The sequence below is a fragment of the Homalodisca vitripennis genome, chromosome 5 (genome assembly GCF_021130785.1).
Source record: "Homalodisca vitripennis isolate AUS2020 chromosome 5, UT_GWSS_2.1, whole genome shotgun sequence".
Taxonomy (NCBI): Eukaryota; Metazoa; Arthropoda; class Insecta; order Hemiptera; family Cicadellidae; genus Homalodisca; species Homalodisca vitripennis.
Window position 1 is genome coordinate 162827306 of NC_060211.1, and position 12201 is coordinate 162839506.

The 12201-nt window shown below is 31.8% G+C and overlaps 1 protein-coding gene across 3 annotated transcripts; it reads right to left on the minus strand.

Moving 5' to 3' along the window:
- Positions 1 to 1862: 1862 nt before the first annotated feature.
- Positions 1863 to 11988, minus strand: LOC124363083 (cytochrome P450 6k1-like). 3 transcript variants are annotated; one of them, XM_046818183.1, is made up of 6 exons: positions 11852 to 11988; positions 6862 to 7649; positions 6742 to 6771; positions 5967 to 6188; positions 3376 to 3627; positions 1863 to 2515 (listed from the first exon to the last, which is right to left on the minus strand). In XM_046818183.1, the coding sequence occupies exons 2-6, from the start codon at positions 7613 to 7615 to the stop codon at positions 2352 to 2354; spliced, it is 1422 nt and encodes a 473-aa protein (XP_046674139.1). In that variant the 5' UTR covers positions 7616 to 7649; positions 11852 to 11988; the 3' UTR covers positions 1863 to 2351. The 3 variants fall into 3 exon arrangements, with proteins under 3 accessions (XP_046674139.1, XP_046674136.1, XP_046674137.1); XM_046818180.1 differs by having other exon boundaries at positions 6742 to 7649; XM_046818181.1 differs by lacking the exon at positions 11852 to 11988 and adding an exon at positions 9707 to 9825 and having other exon boundaries at positions 6742 to 7649.
- Positions 11989 to 12201: the final 213 nt, after the last annotated feature.

Here is a 12201-nt window from a genome sequence, read left to right on the forward strand (position 1 = left end):
CTCACACTTACTTTATGCCTCAATGCTCTGGGGTAACAGTAGGGGTGCCAGTCAAGTTTTTGCGTGGCAAAGAAAGGCAGTAAGAATTTTAGCCAATTTGGGTTATCAAGATGATTGTAAACAATGCTTTATTGACTACAATATAATGACTGTTCCTGGCATTTTCATATTTCAAAATGTAATATATGTAAAGGAGAATTTTGAAGACTTTATCTGCTTTGATGAAATTCATGATTATGACACTAGGGGAGCTCGGGATATTGTTGCACCTTCCTCTAGACTTAGGAAAACATTAGTTAGCCATAAATATTTACAAATTAAATGTTTTAACAAATTACCTCAAACGTTTAGAAGCTTAGAACTACAACCATTTGCAGCTAAACTGTCGAACTGGCTTATAAGTAAGGCATTCTATTCCCTTGAAGAATTTTTTGCTATGAATTGTTACCTTCCTTAGGCCTGGAATGGAGTTGTTGATTAGTTGTAATTTAATTCATTGTTTCAACTATTTATTTTGTTATGTATTTACTAATACTACAGTTACATTTTTTAAATTGACAAATACACTGTACGAATTAGTTCAATATATTATATCAGTTAATGACATTCAAATAAACTGAGTAGCCTTATAACATTTTTATTTATTATATTAGTTATATTGACGTTGTCTATAGCAATTGTAATATTGACAAATGACAATAAAGATATTCTGATTCTGATTCTGATTCTGAAAGTCATGGATCTCAAGTCGAAAAAAGTTGACCTGATGTCAACCTGACCTGACTTGCTGAAGTCTAGAGAAAAGATATTTACAGCAGACAGACTGACAAGATGACACATACCACCTTACTTGTGACACAAATCCCATTGAATATGCATTGTCTCAAATGAAAAACTGTTGTAAGAACAAGAAATATTGCAGGAGACATGTCACTTAAACAATTACTGGAACTAGTCATTGAAGGTATCCCGCCATGTTTTGAAAAACTTTGTGAAACATCTCAAAAAGATGATCACCGACACAGTGACGGTATAGTTGAAGACAATAGATCAAGCTATCATCTAGACGAGGGGTGAAGATGACTTTAGCGATGTTGATGATGAATATTGTGATAAAGGTGATGAATCAGTAGAAGAGGAACCATTTGCAGTTCCATTAAACATTAATATTTCTTCACCGCAATAACAACTGTAGGTAGGGAGGGATTACACCTAACCTGTAGTAGGCATACAACGAAAACTTCAAATAATTTTAATGTGTTAACTTGGTACGTAAGATAATTAGTATTTTAACATTATTTTTCATGAACAACATAACATAATATAATAATTTCAATGTTTTTATTATTATTAATAAGTCAGAACTATAAAACCAGTAGTAAAAATACATTCATATTATGTAATTTTGTTTAGTTACATATTTTAACAGTTCACATACTCCATATCATAGTTCTCCGCCCATAAAGATTCGCAATATCCCACATGTATTCTTGTGACTCACCGAGTATGTATCGCAACCACTCACATGTTAAGATAATGTTAAAAGTTTTCCTGCCGAGTGACAGTGTCTAAAACAGTATATCTTCACTTCTTGAAAGAAGTGTACTCTAGCTACAATTTATTATACAAGAAACTCTCAAAATAGATAAGGCCTCCAAATAATAATATAAATGTCAATTTGTACATTAATCATTTTTAAGGAACTATCGTTGTCATATTTCTGTCATTCATCCATCAGCCAGTATAAAACACAATGCAAGAAAATAATTTTATAAATTTTCATCGTACATTTATGTAATGCAATAGTTTCTAATATGAGCTTGTGATATTTGGATGCAATTCAATAAAATAAATTGTTTGGATGTAGTTAAAGCACTCTTTTTACTGAAATCAATGATGTTTTAAGTTAGAATAAAATAATAAATAAATAATAGAATAGTTAAAATAATATAAAAAAAGAATAAACGTAATTCAACAGTCTCCCAGTACTTTTGAGAACATGTAAATCGAATTAAAAAGAGATAAAAACTAAGAAAATAGCAAATATACTACAGAAAATGTTAAAATATAGATGCAAATACAACTGCTGACTCATTTAAATTTACCTACGAATAATTCAATATGACATAGATTTTCTGTTGAATAAAATAAAATAGCAAAGGTATTTTTCAATGGTAAAATGTTATAAATTTGAAATGCAAGGAGTTTCTAGATAACATGTAAGGGCTCAAATTAATGGACATTTAATTGGAGCTTAGGAACCTTCGTTCTAAATAGTGAACCAATTCTCTCTTTTTTAAATGTTCATACAGTATATGTACAGTATACCGTAAGTGACAAAATTATCAAGATTAGCGTTTCTTGAAGGCTAAAGGAATTCCGTTCTTTGGGGCCATGAGGAAGGCAAGGGGACTTGGCTGGAGACAGGCAGGCGTCTCCTTGGTGACACAGACCTCAAATTGCCGCAGCAAGTTCACCATCGCTGTCCGGATCTTGATGTGAGAGTACAACACTGCTGTGGAAACAAAAAGAATACATTAGATTTATGTATAACTAGCTGTTTCCCGTGGCTTTGCACGCTTTTCGTAAGCTTTGCCTGTGTATATGAACTTCTGGTTTAATTGAATTATATTTACAACGCCAATGTAGAGTTTGCCTTGTTGCCACGATCAAGAAAATATGTTTATGTTTATAGCCATTGTGCACGTACATGTACTTTATTATAAAGTGGGCTAATACTCAAACTTTAAGTTCAATCAGAAATGTATCTTAAAGACAAATATACATAATAACTTAGCGCCTTCAAATAGTGTTTGGTTATGTAATATACGTAACTGTCTCGTAATTGCAGTTTATAGTGTGCAGGCGCTTTGAAACCTTTTATCTTTTGCAGCGCCGCTTGGTGGTGAGTTACATCAATGGACATAGCTTATAAACCTTCTCTGTGGAAAAATACGTATACATACAAATTTTCATAATGGTCTGTCTAATATTTTGCGATTCCATAAAGGACAAACACACAAACATTCATTTTTATATATATAGATATACAATACGAAAGATTGTCTCAATAACCAGTCAGTCAGTTCCTTCTTGTATACCATAGATTGTGAATGGTACTACATTTTCTTCTAATGAATTTTTAAAGAATTATGCATCACTGCATGTTGTTTTTTTCAGTCCTCATCTTGTATAGAGGCAATTTATAGTCTGTGTGATATTTCTTGGTTAGTAGATCTTTGTTGGTAGGTCTACAGGATGTATAAAGTGGGTGCTGTATACATCTTAACTTATGAGATTCTCTATATACCTTTTAATCAACATTTAACGATTAACTAAAATATAATGGTTAAACAATTACTTTTAAATAATTACCTGGACAAAATCTAGGACCCACTCCGAAAGGCATGTAGGTAGCAGCGTGCCTTGATGCTGAGTTCTCATCAGAAAACCGTTCTGGATCAAAAACCTCCGGATCTGGATAGTAGTCGGGATCCTCATGGATACTTCTCAGTGGGATGAGTACTAAGGTTCCCTTCTCTATCACTGTTGAGGTGTCTGGTATCGTGTAGTCCTTGGTACATCTCCGGAAGATCAGTGTGAGTGGTGTGTATTTTCTCAGGGCCTCTGTGATTAAAGAAAAGTAAGTTTTTGAATCCAATGTTATTCACTAGTCTCAAGCAACAAAATCTGTGGTTATGATGAAAACAAATTATGCTGTGAATCTTGATTTTAGCTTCAGTTCACCTTCCTTTTAGTGCAGGATCTTGAATCTAACTGTTACAGACTAGTCTCCTGGAGTCTGGAGTCATTTTCGTATGAAGAGATCCAAAATAAAGTCAGTGACGAGAAGCTCAAATAAACTGTTTCATTGTTTTCGTCTTGAGCCTATTCATCAATGACATTTTTATGGATGTCTTCAGACCATGAATCCAGATTCAAGTGTCAGATTCCGGATGTTGCAGTAAAAGGAAGGTGAACTGGAACTAAAGTCAACATTCACATGGAATCAACCCTTCCTACCATAGTTATGTTATGATTTTTCTATGAAAACTTTCAAACACTTAATAGAAAAATAAATTATATTTTTAAAATCGTTTAAGAGCACTAAAATTTGGTAGTCTACACTTATTATGACTATCATTCAATGTGGAAAAGAACAACATTTGACCATTATTTCAAGTTTAAAAATTATTACATTTTCAACACTTACAGTACCAAATTTTATGGAATTAATGGTTTTAACTAATACAAAATAAATTACTAAAATATTTGCAGTGTGATTACTAAACAATACTATCAAATTTGTCTGAATCTATCAATGATTGGCTAAGGTACTGTCATTTCTTAATAATAATAAATAGCCTTATCACTGTATTCGAAATTTAATTTACTATACAATTTTAGTTTGATATCTTGTTTTGCATGTTAATGAAATTCCAAAAGGAATCACTACAATCTGCCTCTTTGTATCTTAATAACAATACCATTTAGCAGAATAAAGAAAAGAAAAATTAATTGTGTCATATTGGAATCACTGGAGTACCTACATAAGCTTTAAACAATTTTAATATACTCGTATGTAATTCAGTTACAGTTTTATTAATGGAATCATAAGTTATACATTGTTGTCAAAAATGTTTGAATATCATAACTTCATATCAACAAAGTTACAAATGATTTATTTCTAAAACTCAGTTTTAAAAATATAACTAAAACATACCTAATTATTTCTTGTTTGAAGGTTATTTTTTACGATGGAATGATTGTGAAGGAAACAGGATTTTTCCGGACATTTGCCATCATTCAGTGAAACAAGGAATACCTAATTAACCTAAAGTTTAAAAATAACTCTTAAAACTATGTTATATTAAACACTACATCATTCTATTACAATAAAACTTGTTGACCTTTCACCTGTGTCGGTCATGTTACAAAAATGACTAATGCTGCAAAACATGACAAAATATCCTGTGTTTTAATTTTATTGGGGATATTTCAAACTTTATCCCAAATGTGTCCAAAAATGTTTTTGAAATATTATAAATATAATAAATTTTTAGTGCTTTTTTTCTACAGAAAAGAACTTAGATTGATACTACAAAAAATATTAATGAAAATGTATTAGTCATACTCAAAATATGGGGTATTTTGAAGAAAACGTAATTTTACAAGTTTATTGTTTATTGTTCTTTAAGCTGCGATAAACACATATTTTAGTTTCATCATCATAATTCAGCATGTTTGAAGCTGCTACAGCTGATATTTTAGCAACTTATCTAAAACCTGAATAGAAAAAAGCACTTTGTGAAAGAGTTTTATATGCTGTAACCACAGCTCTAGACGACCCTGTGACTTAGTTTCTTCAAAACAACTAGAGGTAAAATCTTTTTGGGACAAACTGCTTAGGATGCTAGAAGGAACTAGAACACAAGTTTACATTAAGTATGAAAACCTTAAGATTATTTTCTTTGGACAGTTGTAAAGAAAACAAAATGTCCGGGTGTGTGGTTCTACAGGTGGGGGTAAAGGGAGTGGTTTAAGTAAAGGTTATTGATTCAGTAATCAATAACCTAATTTCAGAGAAACTAAGGGAGCAACAGTTAAACATCAATGTGACAATAATATATTACTTAAAAATGTATTATATTTGAATAGTTGGATCTCGTATATGCTCTGTGCCACAAGTTCTCAGCACATCAAATTTTGATTTTTAAAAGATTAAAAGTCTCTGATCTTTTTGTGTTAAATATTATACTATTTACGATATTATGTCATTCAGCTAATTTACTAAACTAGGAAGTCCAGCTGATTATGTCAGTTTGTCAAATCACTCAATAGTTGCTGCATCACAAACTTGTAAATGTTTAGTTGTTCTAGGACGCCATTCTGGAGACATAAAAATGGTAGTTATGTTTCAAAATATAACTTAGCTTGATTTACTATAAATATTGGTCAATCCTCACCGGAAACAACTTGACGGAGGAATTTCATATCCTGTAGAGCATCAAAGGTCACCTCTCCACCATATCTGTCAAGGACACTGTGTATCTCCTGACATAGAGTGTCCTGGATGTGTGGTTGCTTAGCTATCTCGTACAACGCACATGCAAGGACGTTTCCTGGGCTCTCAAATCCAGCCAAGAAAAATATAAATGATTGTGCAACAATGAAGTTGTCATCAATTTCTGAAACAGTAATGCCCTTATATTATTTAATGTATACTATACTACTTTAAATTCACGCTTAACAATCTCAGTCCGATCTGTAATATGTTAATAACCACAACCGTGATCTACATTTCTTATACTCCAACCATGATCTAAAGAGTTAAAAAACCAGCTCTCATTCATGTAACTTCATAGACTATACTTAGAAAAGACTGTACTATCCAACTTCAGAACTTTACCCCACTTAAAGTTCGAAGCTGCTCTAATCAAATAACATGCTGGAATTTTCGAAGGTCCATTTGATATTTAATTTGTATCTTTTGATAATTCCTATTCAGACAATGTTGAGTAAGACAACTTTATTACAACTAACAGATGTGTTTGGAATACAACTTAAAAAAATTAACTAACAGCTGAAAGGAATGAAAGTTGAGGAAAGTAATGCATTAGTTGCAGTACACTACTGTATCATATACATGTTCTTTATATGTTTTTAGTGTGCATCTGTACATAAGTTTCTGTACCCTCCTCATAGCCAATAGAATAAGTGCAAAAAGTAATACTTGCTAACCTGGAATTTTGTTAGATTGATCCAATGATGATTCTTCTTTCAGCTGGATGAGAGTCTGGATGATATCTTTGTTGTTGGATTTGTTGTCTTTACGATAGTTGATAACCTGATGGATCACTGTTTGGAAAAACCTTTTCACTCTGTCTTTAGCAACAGCTATTCCAAGAATCCTGTGAAGCCTGGGGAAGAAGCAGCCCATGAAGACATGGTAGATGAAGTGTGATCCCAGCATGTGAGACCCAGCTAGCCTGAATTGTTCGTCTTGTTTCTGCAGAGAGTTGGCATCAACACCGATAGTACACGAAGTTATAACGTCAGTTGTGTACCTCAAGGAGGCCTCCCAGATGTCGATACAGGAAGTGTCCTCCTGCTTCAGTATCTCCTCCAGCACCTCACTTTTACTCTTCATAGTGGGGAACATGGCCTTGACCTTGTTGACACCGAAGCAGGATACCAGCTTACTGCGAGAAAACCTCCAATCGGAACCCTTCTGGTGGATCAGGTTCCTTCCGAGGATGTCATTCACATTGAAATTAAACCCTCGATCTTCAAAATGGTTGAAGTCATTGACTAATATTTTTGTGATGAGGTCCAAATCTCTCACAAACAATACGGGTGTGTGACAAGCGTAAATGCCGACGTAGGGAAGACCTTTTGTTTCTTTATAGATCCTGTTGGAGATGTCTGGTAGACTCCTCAGCTTCAAAAGATCATACATATTGCCGAAAATTGGCAACACTGGTTTCAGATATGGCACACCTCGTTGTTTCCAGTAGTGCCATTGTGTGAATTTCCAGAAATAGACAGTGAGACACACGAGAGCAGCTGTGACGAGCACTGAGAGCACAGAGAAGTCACTGAGAGAGGCTTCCATGTTATCTGTGAGATTGATCCTGGCCTAAACTCAACTGGAAAAAAAGCAGATTGAGTATGTTACAAGGAGTTTCTGTCATAGATTAAATACATAGATTCAATACATTGAATATTCATTGACACCATTTACAATGACAGGAAAACTTATGGTTTTAAGATAAGATAACACATTTAAAACTAAAACAATGTCAAAATTGTTTTATGATGATCCATGTTAATATATATATTATACCAGTACTTTTGACTGTATTTGACGTACTATATACCGGCACATGAAAAATGCCCAATGTCTCATAGCATTGCATACGTCTAATCTGTGGAGATTTTATTTTTAGAGAAAAACTGTTATAAGATTTTGGCAGCTGATCAAGGGCCAACCAAGACAGTAAATAATTCTATTTGGGTAAAGATCCTACTGTATTTGCTGTACAAATACTCCTGCAACATGTTTGAAGTGGTTTAATAAGAAACAGCGTATTTTGCATAAACTTGTACTGCAACATTTCATTTATTAATGTTGCATGCTTATTTTCTGCACACAAAGTAGCTATATTGGGAAGGGTTGATTCCAAGTGAATGTTGAGGTATAGACTCCAATTCACAGCTTATTTTCTTACTGTTTAATATTATGTGATTTTAATTTAGTTATAATATTGTGATGATATTATTTTTAAATTTTATAAGATAAACTGTAATTTGCTACATAACAAAACTTATACAATTTTGAAATGCTTTGTATATTTTACATTTGAAATAACTAATTGAGTCAAAATTGAATTACAGTACATAAAAGCTTTCTTACAGTGCTGTCTGACAATATCACAATGTGTTATATATATATATATATATATATATATATATATATATATATATATATATACTATATATATATATAAACTTATATATATATACAAAAACGGTTGTGTGAGTAAATCTTTGACCCGAAACGTCACAAAATGAGGTAATGCTGTCCCTTCAGTTATTTACATGAGTAAAACAGATCCACTTTTCCAATATTAAATTACAATTTTTTATCAGTGCATCAGCTTTTTATTTTTAATTTAAGAAACAGATGCCAATAGTCGCAAAATATAAAACTTAGCTATCAAAGACACAACAAGGACTGTGCCACAGAGGCCAATTTCCTCCTCGAATGGCAAATAAATAAATAATTAAGATTTGTAGTTGGAGTGTGAGAAAGGTCCTGTGTTAAACGACTTCATGTTTGAGAAAAAATGTATAACAGTTAAGTGTTATAATTTATCAAATTTTAAGAAAATGCTATGAATAAAAAACATCCTGATATAAGAACATAAGAAAATCAATATAATAATGCTGTACACAGTACATAATTAGTAATCATAAAAATGTTCCAACTTCTTCCTCGTTTAAAAAGTTCTGTTTTTACTTTTTGTATAGAGACTTCCACTAATATTAATTATTTACGATAGTAAACCAATACTCCTTGAAATAATTTTATGGCAATTTTTTCCCAAACATGTTGACCAATTCCTGTTGCTGCAAGAAGTTTACTAGATTATTATAGTAAATATTGATGATTCCAACTTTAGAAATATTTTACCTCCCCCCTTACCCCCTCCCACTAAGAGTATTTAATATATCCTCTGAATGCACTGGCACTACTCTTCTGAACCAAAATTCTTTTTAAAGTGCAATTTATCATTTTGAAACTCAATTCCCTAAAGAACTATTAAGCATCAAAGATACTTAGTTAAAAAAATTACATGATAAAATTCTCAAAGTGGATATATTGCACAAGGAGAAAAAGTGAGCCAGGAAACACACTAAGCATACATTTTACCAGTAATGATTCAGTGAGCGTTAATTATTTTAAATTATTCAGATTCAAAATAAGGTTAAAACAATTAATGTATCGAAGAAATAACTTGTGAGCAGCAAAAACATCAAACCAATCAAGAACACTCAAAGACATTTATAAAATTATGTTTCTAAAAAGCTGCATTATATTTTTAAGTGAAGTTTTAAATGATTCATTATTTAAATATAATACTGATTAAAATCATTACTTTAAATCACTTTATAAATGGATTGATAGTAAAAAAAAACTTACCTACTCTGCCAAAAATGTGTGAAGAAGTGTAATTATATTAAGATAACACAAAACTGTTTGATGTTATCTATAGAGTTTATCATGGTTATTTAAGAATGAACGTTTGTACCCTTTGAGCAAGTCAAGAGCAAGCTGTAAAAACTTGTACGTCAACATTGTAGAGGTCATCTTTTACACACAAATGAAATCAAAATGACTTGAAAAATCTGTGTGTTAAGAGAACAAAGGATAATCAAACAAAAATGTCAAAACTGATATAACAGTTCAGTGGTGTATCCTCGATTTAAGGTTGGGGGTCAAATCTAAATTCAATATTTTGTTATTGAAGAGTAATGCACGAGGAATAATTTCTATTCATACTGCCAATATGCTATAGTATTAAACAATTATAATTTTTTAAATATACAATTGTACTTGCTTGGAATTGAAGATATTTCACCATAAAAACTATTAAATCAAAATTCTTTATTTTGAATACTAATATAAAAAAAACCATGTTTTATTAAGAAAATCATTTATTGATGTTACACATACTGTAGGAGTTGAATTGGTTGATATCAGTAGTTACTTTACTGAAATTCAGTTTCTTAAGTAAAATGTTGGGGAAATGTGCACATTAACAATATTCTAACTCTTTCTAGTTATTGTTCCTGAACTGATTTGACGATATAGTGGTTTGAAAACTACTTGTCTTCAGTTTCAGTTGTAAGAACTACAACCATATTTAGACGCTATGTTTGCACCAAGGTCACTTACTAAAATCAGCTGAAATTCTGGTCAAGTAGATATTGTTATGGAATTATAATACAAAACCCACAATTGTACGGTATTTTGGTCTGTGTTTGGAAAAAATCAGCAAAGATAAAAAATACATAGGACTCAATCAATCAATCAATTTTTTTTAAGTATTACTTCTAGTAATTTGTTTAATATGTAGTACCATGAAACTAATCATTTTAAACATTTTTGTGGGAATATATATATATATATATATATATATATATATATATATATATATATATCTGGAACTACTTTCAAAGTGTTAGGCATTTAATTTTAAAAGCTAGTGGGCCAGTCTTAAGGTCGGAGATAATTACTATACTTATGAGCATCTACAAATAGATATAAGACGATGTTCTATGCAAAATGCCACTAAACTAACATAGGATATATGATATATATATATATATATATATATATATATATATATATATATATATATATATATATATCATATATCATATGTTAGTTTAGTTATTTAAAGGTATATGTGACAGATACAGCCAAGTACAATATAACTGAAGCGTAAAAAGTTAGGGCTCTGTGGTGTAATGGTAGCACATTCACCCGGCAAGTGAGAGACCCGGGTTCGAGTCCCGGTGGAGCAAGTACTTTCTGTGATTCAATGTTTGTTGAAAAATTATATATATATACACATTAATTAAATTTTTATCAATGGCATTAGCCTAATTTAATTTCAATAAACATTGAATCACAAAAAGTATTTGCTCTGCTGGGACTCTAACCCGGATCTCTCACTTACCGGGTGAATGTGCTACCATTACACCACAGAGCGCTTACTTTTTACAATTCAATTGTTAGTTCGGTTATTTAAACGTATATGTGACAGATACGGCCAAATAAAAAATAATTTAATCGTAAAAAGTGAGCGCTCTGTGGTGTAATGGTAGCACATTCACCCGGCAAGTGAGGGATCCAGGTTCGAGTCCTGGTGGATTAAGTACTTTTTGCGTTTCAATGTTTATAACTTATAGAATCCTTGAGATATCATTTAAAAAACTGTACTTATATATGATATTCCTGTTATAATACTGTAAGGAAATGCAACACGATTGGTAACAGCATGTGGTTTATAACACGTGATTGCTATTACTTTATAATTTTGTTAAGTATTTTATACGTTTTTGCATTTCACTATGAGTGTTATTCTGATTGTGATTTAAGTTTAAATATACCTTCTGATGCTGTCACAAGAAGGAAAATTTCGTCTAAAGATATCACTTTAAGCTCCAGATCACAGGTCAGGAAGAGAAAAGTTGTCATGTAGGGTTCAAACTGATAGCAGTTAAACACTGTGCACAATTAAGTGCATTTAAAACTATAATCTATAATTAAAATACTTACTTGGTTTTAAAGTTTGCTAAAAGTGCTGTTCCTCCTTACAACAATGGTAATACGGGAATCATTAAATGTATAGGAGAGAGATAAGGCCACTGATAAGGTTGAAATTTGTACTGAGTTTGTTGTACTTCACCCTTTATTCTGCCCAATCATATAAACTTGTTTGTATGAACAGGCAACATCACTAATCTTGTTTGTTGGTCACAACATATTAGTAGTGCTTGCACTGACTGTTCCTCAACTGATAAGGAGAATTGATACATTAGCTCCAGATGATCGTAATACTGATTTTCCCTTATTTAGTATCTGGAAAATGAAATGGTTTAAAATTACAGTAAGGGGTTACAAATATT